At 39.4% G+C, this 16694-nt stretch overlaps 3 protein-coding genes and 1 long non-coding RNA gene across 6 annotated transcripts; 1 reads left to right on the top strand and 3 right to left on the bottom strand.

Annotated features, from left to right (window-relative positions):
• The first annotated feature begins 42 nt into the window (after positions 1–42).
• LOC124207715 (insulin-like peptide receptor) lies at positions 43–6001 on the top strand. The gene is made up of 20 exons (XM_046605303.1): positions 43–390; positions 492–781; positions 872–1006; positions 1069–1168; positions 1231–1421; positions 1694–1822; positions 1922–2000; positions 2069–2357; positions 2423–2827; positions 2888–3078; positions 3149–3319; positions 3383–3524; positions 3589–3836; positions 3904–4046; positions 4107–4268; positions 4337–4493; positions 4557–4767; positions 4838–5009; positions 5073–5552; positions 5616–6001. Exons 1-20 carry the CDS (start codon positions 177–179, stop codon positions 5820–5822), a joined length of 4116 nt encoding a protein of 1371 aa, XP_046461259.1. The 5' UTR covers positions 43–176; the 3' UTR covers positions 5823–6001.
• A 1518-nt stretch (positions 6002–7519) lies between these two features.
• LOC124207747 lies at positions 7520–9092 on the bottom strand. Its single transcript, XR_006880114.1, has 4 exons — positions 8999–9092; positions 8437–8556; positions 7898–8143; positions 7520–7839 (listed from the first exon to the last, which is right to left on the bottom strand). It is a non-coding gene; the product is annotated as an uncharacterized LOC124207747 (long non-coding RNA).
• Positions 9093–9763: 671 nt separating this feature from the next.
• On the bottom strand, positions 9764–13813 carry LOC124207716. 2 transcript variants are annotated; one of them, XM_046605305.1, is made up of 5 exons: positions 13586–13806; positions 13369–13519; positions 12892–13295; positions 11236–12830; positions 9764–11174 (listed from the first exon to the last, which is right to left on the bottom strand). In XM_046605305.1, the coding sequence occupies exons 2-5, from the start codon at positions 13504–13506 to the stop codon at positions 10123–10125; spliced, it is 3189 nt and encodes a 1062-aa protein (XP_046461261.1). In that variant the 5' UTR covers positions 13507–13519; positions 13586–13806; the 3' UTR covers positions 9764–10122. The 2 variants fall into 2 exon arrangements, with proteins under 2 accessions (XP_046461261.1, XP_046461260.1); XM_046605304.1 differs by having other exon boundaries at positions 13369–13813.
• Positions 13814–14336: 523 nt separating this feature from the next.
• LOC124207729 lies at positions 14337–16669 on the bottom strand. Of its 2 annotated transcripts, XM_046605332.1 has the most exons (4): positions 16452–16602; positions 16192–16366; positions 15710–16058; positions 14337–15638 (listed from the first exon to the last, which is right to left on the bottom strand). In XM_046605332.1, exons 3-4 carry the CDS (start codon positions 15743–15745, stop codon positions 14517–14519), a joined length of 1158 nt encoding a protein of 385 aa, XP_046461288.1. In that variant the 5' UTR covers positions 15746–16058; positions 16192–16366; positions 16452–16602; the 3' UTR covers positions 14337–14516. The 2 variants fall into 2 exon arrangements, with proteins under 2 accessions (XP_046461288.1, XP_046461287.1); XM_046605331.1 differs by having other exon boundaries at positions 15710–15808; positions 15887–16669.
• Positions 16670–16694: the final 25 nt, after the last annotated feature.

Below are 16694 nucleotides of genomic sequence, written 5' to 3'. Positions count from 1 at the left end.
TATTTGCATGAATATCCCCTGTCTTGATTGATTCCACGACTCAATATAATAACCTTGGCTGGTAGGAAGAACCACCAGTTGTGGCAGGAACCTCATTCATTACTGCCGTGAAGTATTTTCTAGAGGGTGGCCAGTAAATACCAAATGTTACACCACTTGGCACATTTAATTCTAGAATGTCTGCGGAATTAAGAATTGCTTTTCACAATTCCTTTGCCAATTTGATCATTTTCTTGGTCCTTTTTAAAGTGATTGAAGCATCAATGCATCAATTACCCTTAAGATTAAGAACTAGAGCTAGAGCCGGGAACTTAGGAACTAGAGACCCATTTATACTCGCTCCTCTGAGTTCGTCCATCGACGCCTATCAGCCTCTTCGAGAGACAGAGAGTAAGTATTTGACGACACGTTTTTATCCATTCAATGTTATGCTGGGCACAATACTTTCCACCGGAATTTAATTTTGTTGATTTATTTCTTGATTCAACCAGTTTGTCGCAGTATAGAAGTTAGAAATGGCCCCCAACAATTTACGCAATTGGAGGGCTGCCGAGTGGTTGAAGGCAACCTTCTCATTGTTTTGATGGAAAATTTGGACTTTGCCAGCGACTTGAATAACCGCAGCTTCCCGGCCTTGCGGGAAATCACGGGCTATTTGCTCTTTTACCGCGTCTTAGGCCTACGCTCCATCGGCCAACTGTTTCCCAATTTGGCCGTCATCCGCGGCCAGCATCTCCTTTTCGATTTCTCATTCGTCGTTTATGAACTCATGCAACTACAGGTACGTTCTTTTTCTTTGGGGTTTCTTGTTAATATGTCGTGTCGATCTCTTTGTTTTAACATTTGGTCGATTCTCGGATTCACCCAACAGGAAATTGGACTGAAATCGTTGGCGGAACTGCAGCGCGGGTCCGTCCTCATTGAGAAAAATCCAAATCTCTGCTACGTGGAATCGATCGATTGGGATCGAATTAGTTATTCCGGTCGCCTTTATCATTCAATTCAGGTTAGTACGTCAGTTTGTTGTAATCTGATAAAAAATTGTTATTCCATTCTTTCTGTTTATAGGATAATAAAAAGATCAGTGAATGCCCAAAATGCCAGGATCGTTGCCCAGCCGGTGGAGATGGCCAGAAACTTTGTTGGAACAACGACGAGTGCCAGAAAGGTCAATTAATCGCCTAACAAATATCTGTAATATTCCATTCAATTTTTAACAATCGTTGATAGTGTGCGACCAATGCGTCAGTGGAGCGTGCAGCGTGACGACAACAGAAGTTGGGCGTCCGTCCGAAATGCGCTGCTGTCACGAGGAGTGCGCCGGTGGGTGCAGTGGCGGTCAGAGCAACCAGTGCGACGTTTGCAAACACGTCATCCACAACGGCGAATGCCGATCCGTCTGTCCTCCTGGCCATTACTTGGTAAGAATTTTTCACCTCCACATCTTGCAGGAAACTTTCTCTCTTGGCCTCGTTCATTGGACGTGTTCTAGTTTCGAATTGCGGAGCGGGCGCACTTGATCCGCCGTCGCCAATTGGTTGTTTAACTATCTGTTCCTATTCAATTACATTCAAACCATCAAACACACACGAGCTGCTCTTTCCTGTGCACGTCGACCAGTTTGGAAGGGAATCCAATCGTCGCCACTTTCATTTGAAAATATTTTCTTCTTTTCTTCTTGCCTTGTGTTTAGTTTATGAAGCGGCGATGCGTCACCGACGTCGAGTGCATCACCATGCTACCCCCACGCCAATCTGTCCAGGAATATCCGTACGTCAAAAAGAATTGGAAGGTCTTTGCTGAGTCGGGGGAATGCATCTTGGTAAGTAATGGAATTTCCGTCTGTGAATTCTTGTGATGCATTAAACCATTGCACCGAATTGATTGATTAATTGTTTAATGACCATTCATTTTAATCCAGGAATGTCCGCCAGGCTTTCAGGAAAAAAAAATAAATCACAATGATACTCTACATTATTTTACCTGCGTTCCCTGTCAAGGTAAATTTCTCGATTGATTTATTGACTGGAAATTTGCCTCAATTTCTCCATTTTCCAATTTCGATCAGGTCCTTGTCCCAAGGTGTGCAAGGGATTGTTTGTTAGCAACATCGAAACGGTCCAAAAGTTGCGCGGATGCACAACAATCGATGGCGACCTGGAAATGCAGATCAAAGGAGGCGACAACATCATCCAGGAACTGGAAAGGAGTCTCGGCAGCATCGAAGTGATTAAAGGAAATCTCAAAATCACGCGCTCCTTTCCCTTCTTGTCGCTCAGTTTCTTCAAGAGTCTCAGGAACATTACCGGGAAACCGGAACCGAAACATTCCAGTGGGAGCAAAAATTTTGACGACGAGTAAGTGCCTAGTTTCCTATCTGAATATTTCAATATTTTAAATTCCTTAATTTTATTTTTCCCAGATACGCGTTGACTGTTCAGGACAATCAAAATTTGCAGCAGCTGTGGCCCAAGACGCAGAATTTGACAATCTATAAAAAGATGTTGTTCCATTTCAATCCCAAGTTGTGTTTGAATTTAATCGAAGAGCTCGTCAACTCCAGTACCGTTCCAGGAACTTTGGCGTTTAAGCACTCGGACGTGGACATTTCACCTTGGTCCAATGGCGATAAGGCGACGTGTGACGAACAAGTTCTCAACGTCACTATTGTTAACAAGTCCTCTGTTGGAATGCTGTTGAGTTGGGACAATTTCAGAGCTATGTTAGATGATAAACGCCAATTGCTGGGCTATATTATTTCTTATATCGAGGCTCCTTTTGCAAATGTCTCTTATTACGATGGACGTGACGCTTGTGGTGGTGACGGGTAAGTTTTTGTGGTTTTTACTGCGTAGTCTTGATATTCATTAAAATGCCTTTTTTAAAGGTGGAGGGTCAACAATGTAGCTGCTAATCTTGATGCTGATTCTGACGAAAATCATATGCACCTTATTACTTATCTCAAGCCTTACACTCAGTACGCCATTTACGTCCAAACGTATACAGTCGCACTGCAACAAATGGGCAAACGGGTAGGTGCCCGTAGTCCAATTTTGTACGAAAGAACAAGTCCAGCAGGTAAATAAGTCATAAGTTTTTTTTTTTGCTTTATGTTGATTCTTACATGTTTGTTTTCATTTTCTTATAGAACCAGATCAGCCAGAAGATTTAAGAGCTTCTGCCAACTCTAGCTCCGAACTCGTTATAGAATGGAAACCCCCGATTAATCCAAACGGGATTGTGACGCATTACATCGTCACTGGCAGTTGGCGTAAAGACGACCAAGACTATTATCACAGTCTCGATGCTTGCGCTGAACGTAAACATTTTCGCTGCCGTACAATTGGTTGAATTCGGTTAAATTTTTTAAAATTTTTAATAGATGCTGTTCTTTCACTGAGCGACAATAATAAGAAACCAAAGGTTTTAGAACCCAAATCGAAAGAAAAATTGGAAAGGGAACAAATATTCAAAACGGATTTCAAAAACTATCTCCATGATAAAATCTATATCAAAGACCCGATGTAAGTCTCTTTTTCTTTCTTTTCTGGTAATGGAAATATAATGAATAATTTGTTTTATATACAGTGTAAATATCGACAATCAAGCAATTGAAATTGCTCCCGTTGAAAATCATTCGAACATGTACGATGGCAATAATCGGTTGATCCCTTTTTATCAAAAAGTGACGGGTACGAGTTACACTGTGGTCGGTGTACGACACTACGCCGAATATACCATACAGGTGATGGCTTGTCATGATCACGATCCCGTCAGGAATAGTACCCTATGTAGTACGACAGCTGCTATGACTTCCACTCGCACCAAAAAGAGTGGTATGTTTTAATTCGCACATCATTACCGTGAATTACTTGTTAATTTTGGCTTTTCTATTTGAAACAGATTTTGAGGATGATATCGTTGGTGGGATAGTGAGATACGAATCGAATTACACGTCTCCATCAATAAAAATCGGTTGGCATGAACCGGAGGATCCCAACGGACTTGTTATAAAATATCTACTGGAGTACAGACGATCAGACAACGCAAGTCTTATTATATTTTTATGAGGTCGAATAATATATTTATCAACATGTCTCTTAAAGGACCAAATTGTTAAAGAATGCATTCGCCGGAAGGACTTTGAAAATAGCCAAAGGACTAAAATAATGACCGATCTATTACCGGGCAACTATTGCGTTCAAGTTCGAGCGGTTTCATTGGCCGGAACAGGAAAACCTACGAAGGAATTTTGCTTCCTTATCGAGGTGTGTTTTATTTTCTCTCATTGTCAAAAATTTACTTTTAATTCCCAGCGTCATTTGTTAACAAACAGGGAAATGTTAACGGATTTGACCTTGGTTTGATATCCGGCATATTTATCCTCGTCAGTTTTGTATTAATATTGTTGGGTTTTGTCATTCGATACTTGGTAAAGCACAAAAAGACCAGGAAAAACTACGGAACTGTCTTAGGAAATCGAGATCATCGCAGTAATTTAAAATTGTTTATTGTATTTTCGTAATTTTTGTAATCACAATTCTGATTGGTTATAGAAAAAGTCCCCAAAGAATGGGAAGTAGCACGAGATAATGTCGTCTTTATCCGTGAAATGGGTAATGGCTCTTTCGGTATTCTCTACGAGGGCCTGTTGCGTAACACAGTGCCCAAACAGCCGGAAGTCAAATGTGCCGTTAAAATGGTCATTCCAAGAGCCATCGTCAAGGAGCACATTGAATTACTTGAAGAAGAAAATATTGTCATCAAGTAATAACTAAACTGTCATTTAATTTCAACTGTATTTATTTTTAGATAACATTTGATGCAATTACCATAGGAACTTGAACGCTCACCACGTCGTTCAACTTTTGGGAGTCGTCACTGTAAACCAGCCGATGTTGATCATCATGGAGTTAATGGATAATGGAGACTTGAAATCCTTTTTACGTTCCCATCGTCCCGATCACGAAGAATACGCCAGTAAAGGTCGTCAACCGCTTACCCTTAAGGTATTAGCTAGACCATCCTCTTATAATCTTCATTGTCTAATGAATTTCGTTGAATAATTTCAGTCCATGTTGAAGATGGCGATCGAAATTGCCGATGGCATGATGTACCTGTCGGAAAACAAGTACGTCCATCGCAGTTTGATTGCACAAGATTGCATGGTGGCCAGTGATCTTACCGTCAAGATTGGCGGTTTTAGGTTGACAAGAGAAATTTCTGAAGAAGGTTATTACAAAATGAACGAAGAAATTGAGCTCCTTCCCATTCGATGGATGGCACCCGAGTCACTATGTGATGTTTTCTATACCTCCCAATGTGATGTCTGGAGTTTTGGCGTCGTGTTGTGGGAAATAGCAACTCTCGCATCGCATCCCCATCAGGATTTGACTAATGACCAGGTTCTCGAGTACGTGAAGGCTGGCGGAGTTTTGCAACGGCCGGAAGGTTGCCCAGACAGACTGTTTAATCTTATGGAAAGCTGTTGGCAGTTTCAACCGAATAAACGACCCACCTTCGCTGAAATCATCGAAAATATTTTGCCAGACGTAAGTTTACAAATTCAGTTAAAAACAAAACCAATGGGGTTTAATAAATTTCCAATTTTTCAGCAACAAGTTCCTCTGAAGTTCACCACCGTTTCCTATTACCATTCGGACGCCGGAGTAAGCGCGCGTAAAGTCCGAAAGGAAAGAGAAGCTCAACTTGTAAACGATCTGTCGTCTAAGCAGCTTGCATGTAGCGAAATCTACCTTGCATCGCAAAATAATTGCTATTATCAAATTTTGCCGAGTGACAATAATGTGACTAGAGTGTAGAGAAAAACGAAATCAGCGATCCACTCCACCTAAGCTTCTCTTATAATAATTTGTAACGGCTTATACTGCTGGTCAACCAAAATCAAGTACATTTTCATTTCACTTAAATAATGTTGGTAAGTTACTTAAATTTTAGAACTAATTGGCTGTATCGCGACAATAGAACTCCAATAATTTTTAACTGTCTTTTCATTTTAATATTATTATCTGTTGTCTTAAACCCCCATACTTTTTGTTACTATTATAGATTTTTATGTTGAATAAGTTACGGAAAATGATCGGAAATAGCCAAGTTAATAATTTGTGTGTTGTCTCATAGGGAAAGCTGTTTGAGTAATCTGGTATTCATCCTCACTTGATTCATTTTGTGCCACTTAGTGAAAGGCGTGAAGAATTCAAGTTTAGCTGCTGCGTGCTGTCAGCAAGCAAGCAATCCAATTGATGTCCACCAGGTGGGGCGAGTGTCCTCAAGGCCCCAGTTCGACCATTTTGTTCCTTGACGTAGCAGAAGTGAGAAGCCGGTCGTGACGTTTCCCAAAATGAAAAGGTATTTCTTGTCAATTAATTAGGTTAATGGAATGTAAAATCTCGATGTGTCAATTTTCAGGTGATTGATCTTACCACTTTGCCATCTGAATTGAAAATGCCTGTACATTTGCCGAAATGTCGTGCCTCGTGTGTCTCGCTGCCTGTACCCAGTCGTACGTCTCATCCCATGCAACAGCAAAAGTAATTATTTTTTTCAGATTTCCTACAACTATTTACTACTACTACTAGAGATCAATTTGCTTTGCTACTGTAGAAATTTGAATACCTTTCCAACTATTACTTCTTTCGCAAAAATTGCAGAAATCAAAGCTATTCTGTTTGGTCTTACTCCTTATCTTTTGTCGTAAGAGTCCAGTTAACTTGTGTTTCCTGATGGTAATTTTTTTATTTTCTTCAATAGGTCCAACAACCACGCTGCACGCTGCAGCCAGATGGTGAAAGGTGTGATGAAGAAAACCAACCGTTGTATGCAGGATGTGGTGCCAGTGTTATCCAGAAGTAGCTGTGCTGGAGTTATTCCGAAGCAGCTGAGCCAGAATTTGTCTAATTTGCTGACTTCATTATTTTAACTGCTTTCATTTGTGTTTTTTGCTTTAGTGGTATCCGTGGTGCTGATTTGAAATATTCTTATTCCCTTTTACTTGTGGTTTTGCTCTGCCAGTGAGTTTCTGACTTGAATTGGTTTCATCTGTCGTCTTTTGCGTTTTTACTTGGGCAGTATACGATTGTGGCAAACTGATTCTATGTCAGTTTTGATACAGTCGACAACTGCTAGATAAAATTCCGGCTTTCCGCACCAACAAAATAATAACGGCACATGTTATTATCGCGGTTGGGAAAGTCACAGGCCCCCCCCTCCCTGGGGGCCATAAAATATATATGTGATTATGTTAAAATAAATAAAAATTGTAAAATAAGAAAAATTGTTTTTAATTTTGTAAACAAAAAAAACATGGGATAAATGGACATCGCCAATTTTTTGCGAAAAAGACTTAGTAAAATAATATATGGTGGTTGTTTTAAGCAAATTTTAAAATTTAATAAAAATTTGGGCTGGATATATGGATTATTTCGTTGTAAAATAATTTTTGGGAAAAATTTTATTTGTATAATGGTTTCATGATTAAAAAAAATGTAGTCAGTAGTTTTGATTTCAATAATTTTATTATTTTATAACAAGGTGGTATTTTTGATTATTTCAGGTTTGTTATGGTAGATGTAAATTTATCAGTACACAAGATTTTTATGGTTTTAAGTTTAACTGAGCTTTCTCACAGAAAATATATAATCTCATTGCAATTACCCATCCACACAACTACCTAAGAGGAAATTTTGTTTACTTGGGGAAAGAGAGAAGAGAAATGAATTTGAAAATCTCTAAGACTAAATAATTTATCAATCTCTTGAAGTTCAGCATTTTCTTAGCTTCACCAATGGATCAAGTCCGGAACGGCGCCGTTCGATTGAACTGAAACGAGAATAGAGAATTAGTTATTAATTGAATAAAACTTTTCATCCAGCATTACCTCAACATAGATACAGGTAGCAGAAGAACACACCAACAAATTACCAGAAAGCCATGAGGCAACACCTGTTATTTTGCACAACAGCTCAACTCTGCATGGACACCAACATGGTAAATGGAAATATGATGTTGAAACAACACGCAAGTCTGTAGAAGATCCATTTCAGTGCACGTCTCAATCAGAAAATGACTGCCACACCAAACATCACAACCATGAACAGCTCAAACTTTCTCTAACCAATGAAACCTGCAAAGCAAGAGCCAAAAGTACATTAATAAACCAATAAAATTTCAAAAATATAAAATGGATAATTTTAGCTGTTATATAAAAATTCTCAAATAAACCAAAATGTAACTCTTCCCAAGGTGATCAAAATTTTTTCACAAATGCTTATTTGAAACAGTTGGTAGTTGTCAAATTGCTTCTAAATCATGAATTTTAGGCCCAACTCGAGTAAATTCTGAACAAAGAACACAAATGGACTAAAATTTAACAAGATGCTAACCCACTGAAGTTGTCATATTACAAGTAGATGTTACCATTTCAGCTTGCCTAGTGTGCACATTTTCTTAACGCAACATGGTAGAGGCCTCTTCACAGAGGCTTGGTATCTCATCTTGTTGATTTGGCATTCCACATCGAGAACAATCTCCACCAACCTGTCACAAAATAAATTAGATTAGTTATTGACACTTTTCAAATCATTTTTAATGAAAGTTCATATCTTCTCAAGCTCAATTCAAGGGCATCTCTCAATCAAAAAAATTCACATAACAAATCACAGAAAATATTTGCAATGACATGTAACTTTAGTTTACTAATTATTGATAATTGTTAATAAAACAGCGCAATTTTCTATCAGAAACCTCATCACAGAATTTTAATGTGGAAACAGTCATAGGACCATTAAGTTACTCTACATTATTACTTGTACTGTTCTAAAGTACTTTGACATGACGAAGCGTGCAACACTCAGCAAGAGACGACATTTTAAACAAGTGTACAACAAGCATGGCCACATTGAATTGGCTAATATAAATTTAAGGCCATGCTACCCGTAAATTGACCGTAGAAAACATTAAGAATTAGAGTAGGAATTACCTTTTTTTATGAAGAACAATTTCAGGAATGAATGTACCCAGCAGTAATGACTGAAGTAACCTTATCGGTCAGCGTCTCGGAAATAAAAGAACGACAAATGGTTTCTCGTCTCAAAACTGTGGTGACCCCCCCCCCTCCAGTACATCCCTCTACACACTAGGGCTGAATAGTTCAATCCCTAAACACATTGAAATATTTAGCCACCTAGTGACAGCCCTTACAATCCACGGACGATAGTGGGACGGAAAACGAAAATATAAACCAAAAATGTTCGTCATCTCCGTGAAATAGATTTAGTAGGGAAAAAAACAATTATCAAACAATTAACAAGTGATCTTTGTTGGTGGAATAGTTATCGTCAGTCATCACCAAGAAATTACCACACAAAACTGCCGATACATTTTTACAGGATGTGCAAAGTGGCTGAAAAATAAAGCCATCGTTAGCCAAAAGAAACGCACAAGGAACAGTGAGTTCGTTTGCGACTCGCAAAAAGGGCCTGATTTAGAAATTATTACACAGACACAGAGTTTAAAGCTATTAGATTATTATTAAATACAATCTACGAAAATAAGTGAAACAATTTGATACGATTTAAAAAAAAATAGTTTCTAAAAATATAGCCTAAAAATGAAAATCTAATCACCCATTTCATTTTATAATCAGAAATGCTGATTTTCTTTGAATTTCACAAGACGATTAGCATTAGGATAACGAGAGGTCTTCCTTCTTCTCTCAACAATGAGAATTATAAACATTATCAACTTGAGGAAAATTATCTGATTTACTGTATTTAACTAAGTTGTGCAACGTTTTTCCAGACTATATTCTTACTCATGGAAAAAGTAGGGTCACTGTTGCTGTTGCCGCGTGTTGGAGTTCGGATATATCAAACTTACAGTACTGTAACCATAAGATTCTTTTTCTGACTGAAGATTTTACTCTGAATACAACAATTTATACCGATTACAAAAAAACAGAAAAAACAAACAACAGTCGGCAACAAAAAAATACTTGCTTATCAACATTCCAATAAGATTGTGGTATGAACAATTAAATTTACCGCATAATTAACAATGAAAAATTGAACAAGAACGGACTTGGGATGTGCTGGTTTGTTTTTACTAGTTGCGCTTACACAGCAGTTTGTGCATTGGCCAATGAGAATGTTGACACTCGAAACTGCAATAAACGATGGAACGGCAGCGACCGCAACGCTTCGGATTTTGGGGGACTTTTTTGCAAGCTCCACAGCAATTTTCGTCGGTAGTTGTCGTGTGGACGTCATTGTAATAAACAGGAGCATCGACGTAAAGGGGAGTCATAAACGTAGCAAACAACCAAGAGCTGTTCATTCCCGAAGGAAGGAGTCTTGTTTGCTCTGAACCAGGCACGATTTTAGTCGAGTTGAGTCTCAAAATCAAGTTCCATAGCAACAATTCGGAGGGTTCAACATAGAAAATTTCTCCCGATTTCCCTGACACACTCTTCATCGCTCTTGATTGTTCCTTCGTATATGTCTCCTCGTTTAATTTCCCTTGTTTCTTAAGGATATTAGCCATCTGTTTGTCAATCACAGTCAACAATAGAACCGGACTGCCCAGAGGAGATGTGAGAAGGGGCTTGTGGATTAAAGCCATGATGCACCAATCCGTAGTTAACGATCCAGGTGATTGAATGCCAAAAAAATCGAGTTTGTGATGAAGAAGCGAACTGAACCTTTTCCGGAGAGATTGTAAAGCTTCTTTCTCGTTCCGTTGCTCAGCCCTCAAATTCCAGTGGGAAGGTTCTATAACCCGAGATACATCTTTTGGCCTTGGATCATTCAATTTAAAATCCAAGTTAAATTGCAGATTGAGATGGAAATCCAAGGCGGTGCAGCCAATTTCCGAAATGGAACGGCTCGCATGATTTTCCCAAGGTTTCAAAGAATCAATATTCAATTTCGATTCTTCGTTCGACTGGAACTCAACTGGCCACGGATCCCACCATCCTTTCTTCAATTTAAGTTCACTAAAATTTTTTTTAAGACGAAGAGTACCGCAGAGTCCGGGGACAAGAATAGGATAAGGAAATGACAACGTCAAAGAATTCCTCTTAGAAGGCTGGTTTAGAGAGAGAGTCACTTGATGGGCAGACTGGCAAGGTTCCGATTGGTCTGTGGAAAGTGTTAGTCCTGAAATCAAATGAAAAAGAAATTTTAACTCTTAACTTAGGAATAAAACCAAAAAGTTTACCTGAAACATTTTGGTGACAATCGAAAATTATCTTCAGTTTAAATTCATTCTCGGACTCGATACAGCTGGTGACTTTTATTGACGATTCCCCAGGACGGGGAACAACAACAGGGGAAGGTGTTGGACGAGAAAACGGGTAATGAAGATGAAACTTTTCAGTGTGCATGGATTTCAGAGAACCGAAACTGAGCACAGGAAGATGATTCGCACTTTCAATCACGTATACACAGTACACTTCAGGAAGGTTGTGATCAGACGCAATTAAAAAGGTAGCAACAATTTTCTCGCTTTTTTCTTTCATCTCTAGAGAAAAATTTTCGATGACGTAAGATTCCCTCGAATAGGAAAAAGTGATTTGTCTATACTCTCGAAGAATTCCGTGAACAAAATTGCTGGTTATCGCACTACAAGGCATGAGAACCAAGCGAAAAGTAGCTAAACCCAATTGCGGAATCAAAACCTTTAATACATCTCTATTAATAGAGTTGATAGGGATTTCTGCTGTTATCTTCAAAATTTCCAGGCCCTTTTCCCAGGCATCCAATGTACGTCTTGTCATGTTGAAAAGGGGAGAAGTATCCAATAGGTGAGCATCTTTAATCCAGTCATCTCCTCCAAGGCGCTGATTCATGGAGCTGACGATGTAGTGAAATGTTAACGGAGAGAAATGATGCCTCTCTAACAACGCCATTCGATAACTTAAAACCTGACTGGGGTTTGGAAAGCACTCGACAACGAAACATTTCTGGGCCAGCTTGTTCAAAAAATCCGTCAAAGAGGGGGAAGGAGACATAACAATGTTCTGAAAAGGAATTGCTTTCTGCCAGGAAAGGTTTGCCGGGACGGCAAAATGCAAACTGGGGGGACACCGAGATCCAAGTTCCACGTGCTCATTCAGTTTTAATCCATAAATTGTGGGGATCATCCTCAAAGGGCAGCAAAGAACATGCTCGACGTACATCTCTACAGTAGGAGTGAATTCAGCCCAACCCCTACTTACAGTAAACAAAATGGCTCCCGGATTATTCGACAATTTTCCACTTGCAGCGTTGAGGATATTGGCAAGTCCGACACGATCTACGAGGTTAGAACAGTCGATGACGTCAAACTTGTTTGCGTCCGTGAAACAAAATTCCAGGGCATCTTCTAAGTGGAAAAATACTTGGATGTCTGCAACACGACTTCGGTAGGAATCCACTGTGTTTTTCAGAATTTTTTGGCAGGTGGGTAGAAGAATTTTGTTTTTGACTGACGTTATTAGTTCTTCTTGCGATAATGGAAGATAGCCAAGGAAAGGGCACAATGAGTAGTCGACTTGCCATTGCTCAGTGTCAGGATTTAGAAACGTCGGATTTATACACACCGTTTTCAATGCATTTTTGATTCGGCAGGTGCCTCTTTTGTAAAACGCTTGAAATTCCTGCTCAATTATCCGCCCCACAGAGTCTTTCAGGTCTCCAATCGCATTTTGCTTCATTACATACTGGGTGATCTCGTTTACTGCTCTTGAATAAGCTTTGGCATGGGTTATTTTTTCATCTGAATTCCGAGGGGAGACCACGGTTAATTCGTGTGATGTCACAAGAAGTTCAGATCTAGAATGTAAATATTTTCAATTTAGATAAAAGTTGAAGAATGTAATGGAAATTGAGTTACCTCTTTTTCTTGGCTTCACACAACAGCGTTTCAGATTCTGATTGGCTTCTTGAAGAAATAGTGTGCCAAACTTTCCAGATTTCCTTCAGACTTTTGTAATGATTTGGATCAGGAACAAGGACATTTTCTGGTAACTTCTCATCCAACAGATCATTTAAAACAATGAGAAATCGTTTTCTAGTGATCTCTGGCCACTCGGTATTATACCAAACATCCCACAGAAAGCTGAAATCTTCTTCCTTATTGGGATCAAAACCTTGAGCTGACAGAATTTTCAAGATCATGATGTTGCGAGCCACAATTGATGGACAATTATCATTAAGATGGAAGTGAAGATTGTTGACATGCTCAGCTGTTGTTGCCTGAAGAGTTTCCCTCATGTCCCCAGATCCAAGAAAGAGAACCTAGATAAATTAATTATGGTCAACATGGTAAGACTAAGATCACACTAAAACTAAAAGCATGTTAAACAAATACCTGAGTACTTTTACTGTTAGTCTTCTCACCAAAGCTTTGATCTTTGAAATCTTTCAGAACGTTTAGAACTCGAGTGCTTCCAAATGGGTAGTAGAGTGGGAAATTTTTCAGGGGTTGGCATCGTGTAGGACTAATCATTTTTTTTTTTTGTCTAAGGTTAAGTAAATTAACAAAACTTGGATTCAAATAACAATCAAGCACGACCAAGGACGCTTACTTCTATAGTAGACGCCAACTGCGTTTGGACTACGAAAATGAGAATTAAGGAGTAGAGGAGTCGGCACGAGTCGGCACTTGTACAGCCTTTTATTATGGGACTACGAGTCTACGACCAGTCTACGACTACGAATCTAGTCAATGTCAATCTACTATTCTACGAGGGGACCATGCTCAGGCCGCTTGGTACAATCCTTTGTTGTTTGTTCGACAAGCAGACGGTTCTCGAACAAAGGATTGGGCCTACGTTTGGTTTCAAGCGTAATAAAAAGTTTAGTTCTGCTATCGGCCGCAGTGGTGCGCATCGGCGTAAGCTGCGCACGACTTTTGGCTATGTCGCGTACTTTTGGATTGCAATAAGATCTATAGCTACCGCTACCTAGTGGCATTTTAATTTATAATGGCGGGCTTGTTTTCAGATTCAGATTCAAATAGCTCAAGCTCATACCATTAAAAAAAAATCATAACAGAAATGAATAAGAAGAAACGTAAATCTTGATTCTATAATATAATAATAGTTTACAATATTTAATTAAAAGATGCCGACGCTCAAGATTGTACTAGAGGTCAACATCGTTATCACATCGTTATGGAACAAACCAACAAAGTGCACCTCAGCCATGGTGTATTAGTGTGTATTACTAATACACCATGCCTCAGCCAATAAACTTCACGTCGGCCATATGTTGCATTAATTTGTTTTCCTTTTTCTAGTGGTATCCACCATTTTCTCTTAGTTAAAAATATTATACTTTTTAAATAATTTATTTTCGAGATGTTATCAATCAACATTTACTGATCTATGGATATTGCAAATAACATGTACATGGTGCATAATGATTGAATTACGAAAAGGATTCCAAAGTCCCCGAAGGCTAATAAGTCGACATAGCCGTTTACTTTGCGGTGGAAACGACGTTTGGTTTTTCAGTTTATATGGTAACCGGTTCTGTGGATACTTCTACTGCTGCTGTTGAAGCTGTTGGCATTAATGGTAAAGGTGTTTCTTTCAAGAGTTCCCAAAAGTTCAAATTCAAAATTGAATCCAGCGAAATTTCAGTAGTCGATTCTTTTTTCCCGGAATCTGTAGTTGACTCTGAGGAAATCTTCAGTTCCTCAACTTTCGTCGATTCTTTTCCCCTGGAATCTGTAGTTGATTCTGCTGAGGAAATCTTCAGTTCCTCATCTGTCGTACTGGTCGATTCTTTTTTCCCGGAATCCGTAGTTGACTCTGCTGAGGTATAAACCTCCAGTTCCTCAACTGTCGTACTGTTGGTCTCCTTATTCGGTTCGAAGAACTCATCAGATTCAGTGGAAATTTCTCCTGGAAGTTCGAGACTCTCTGTACTGTTGGCGTCGAAAGACAGCTTACCTGACGCTGGTGCTTGCAGAAAATGCAAAACGGCTTCTTTTAACGGTTCCCAGGATACGCCTTTGGCTGATGCTTTACCGATAGGCTCCAAGGAGAAGTCATTTTCGCCGGAATATCCGAAAATTCCATCAAAAGAAATATTAGCAGTCCTCAATTGTTCCCCCGCAACTGTATCGTTTTCTTTGAGAATCCGCATTAAATCTTGAAAGGAATACTTCTCGTATTTCTCAGCAGGCGATGTCACAGGGACCCGATTGAATTCATAGTCGTTGAAATGATTCCTATTGGACATAATCGGGAATTTAGCCATTAGTTCCGGGGGAATTTCCGTTGGTTTTGTCAAGTCCGGTCTGATTTGAAAAACAGTCTCCTCTTTATTTCGACTGTTGAAAGAATCCAAGAGGTAGACCGTGCTTCCATTGGTGTTTCTCCGGACAGGGAAAAGTAGAGGTTTAATCCGAACAGGAGCTTTTGTCGTCAGCGTTCTACTTCTTATAAAATCTCTCAACGCCATTTGTCTTCGATGGAATAACGATGCTCTAGTTGTAGTTGCAACAGGTATAGTTAGCAAGCCTTCGTCCGAGCCGGCCTCCTCAGCAATTTCTGCGATTACGTCAATGTTGGAAATAGGGAGAGCATCAACTACCCCGAAATTGGCAAGCACCAACGCTCCGGCAAGAATCTTATGATTAGTAAAATCACAATTATTGTAAAAACATAACAATTATACTGTGCGACAATAAGATACTTTACCATAGTTGTGCGGATGACGAGATGCATGGTGTCCATTGGCGAAGCACTGCTTCTATTCTGACTGAGGAAATGGTATATCTTCCTCTAATGGAGGATTGGCTATTTATGCGAATCGCACGTAAGTCAAAACCTCACGGATATTTCAAACTTATTATTATGCAGCAAGGTTAAATTTACCAAAGGGAGTTTTTCAGTCGACCAGAGTTTAGGACAAACAGGAAAAGACGAACTGGTATTTTAATCTGGGTGTGTTCCTTTTTGTTTTCCCAGGCAGGTTTTCTTGTTTTTGAGATAGTATCCACCCTCTTTGAATGCACTTCAATTAAAAGCAAGATGGCCACCGAAATACCTTGATGACAATCGAGTGTTATTGACATCCTATTTTTGTCGGTAAGGTATAATTGTTTGAATTAAATTGGCTCTGGGCCATTGAAGTGGCTGTTGATCTTTGCGGAAGAATTTTTTTGTGGATTCCTACTTACAAGATCAAACAATGCGGATTGGGTAATGAAGGGCATTTTTCCGTTCAACACCATCAAATTCCCTGCTAGATGAATACATTAATTATCGACCTTGCTCCACCCATCTCAAATCGAAAAATAGTGGCCCCAGGGGGAGGAAACCGCCTCGCTCTTCTTACATAACATCCAATCCACCCTTGAAAAAATACGAAAAGAATTTGAATTATCCAATCATCAAATTAAATACCAACTCTATTCACCAAAGTGATGTTGCGACTCACAGATTTTCTCATATTAATGCGCCAACGATTTCTCGATAGAGCAAATGTCAAGATCAAATAAGTTGCGCGGACGGTACATTGTAATTAGATTGGTTATCCACGTCAGAAGAAATCATGAAACTGAAAATGGAAATATTGCGCAAAACGTTCCAACCGAATGTCACCCACCCGCGGGGGAATACAGACGTGCGCTTTCGTGGCAATCACACGAGGTTATTACATGCGTGACTGCTGATTCGACTT

The sequence above is a fragment of the Daphnia pulex genome, chromosome 11, assembly GCF_021134715.1.
Source record: "Daphnia pulex isolate KAP4 chromosome 11, ASM2113471v1".
NCBI lineage: Eukaryota > Metazoa > Arthropoda > Branchiopoda > Diplostraca > Daphniidae > Daphnia > Daphnia pulex.
This window is presented reverse-complemented; position numbering and strand designations above follow the sequence as displayed.

Bases quoted from the DNA above. Each gene is read 5' to 3' on its own strand.
- LOC124207715 (XM_046605303.1), top strand. From the start codon at position 177: ATGTCTGCGGAATTAAGAATTGCTTTTCACAATTCCTTTGCCAATTTG. The intron at 1,169-1,230 runs GTCAATTAATCG...AATCGTTGATAG, and splicing joins CAACGACGAGTGCCAGAAAG to TGTGCGACCAATGCGTCAGT. The intron at 2,828-2,887 runs GTAAGTTTTTGT...CCTTTTTTAAAG, and splicing joins GACGCTTGTGGTGGTGACGG to GTGGAGGGTCAACAATGTAG.
- LOC124207716 (XM_046605304.1), bottom strand. From the start codon at position 13,506: ATGATTAGTCCTACACGATGCCAACCCCTGAAAAATTTCCCACTCTAC. The intron at 12,831-12,891 runs GTAACTCAATTT...TTTACATTCTAG, and splicing joins TGTGAAGCCAAGAAAAAGAG to ATCTGAACTTCTTGTGACAT. The intron at 11,175-11,235 runs GTAAACTTTTTG...ATTTGATTTCAG, and splicing joins TTGTCACCAAAATGTTTCAG to GACTAACACTTTCCACAGAC.
- LOC124207729 (XM_046605331.1), bottom strand. From the start codon at position 15,745: ATGGACACCATGCATCTCGTCATCCGCACAACTATG. The intron at 15,639-15,709 runs GTAAAGTATCTT...ACTAATCATAAG, and splicing joins TCGTCATCCGCACAACTATG to ATTCTTGCCGGAGCGTTGGT.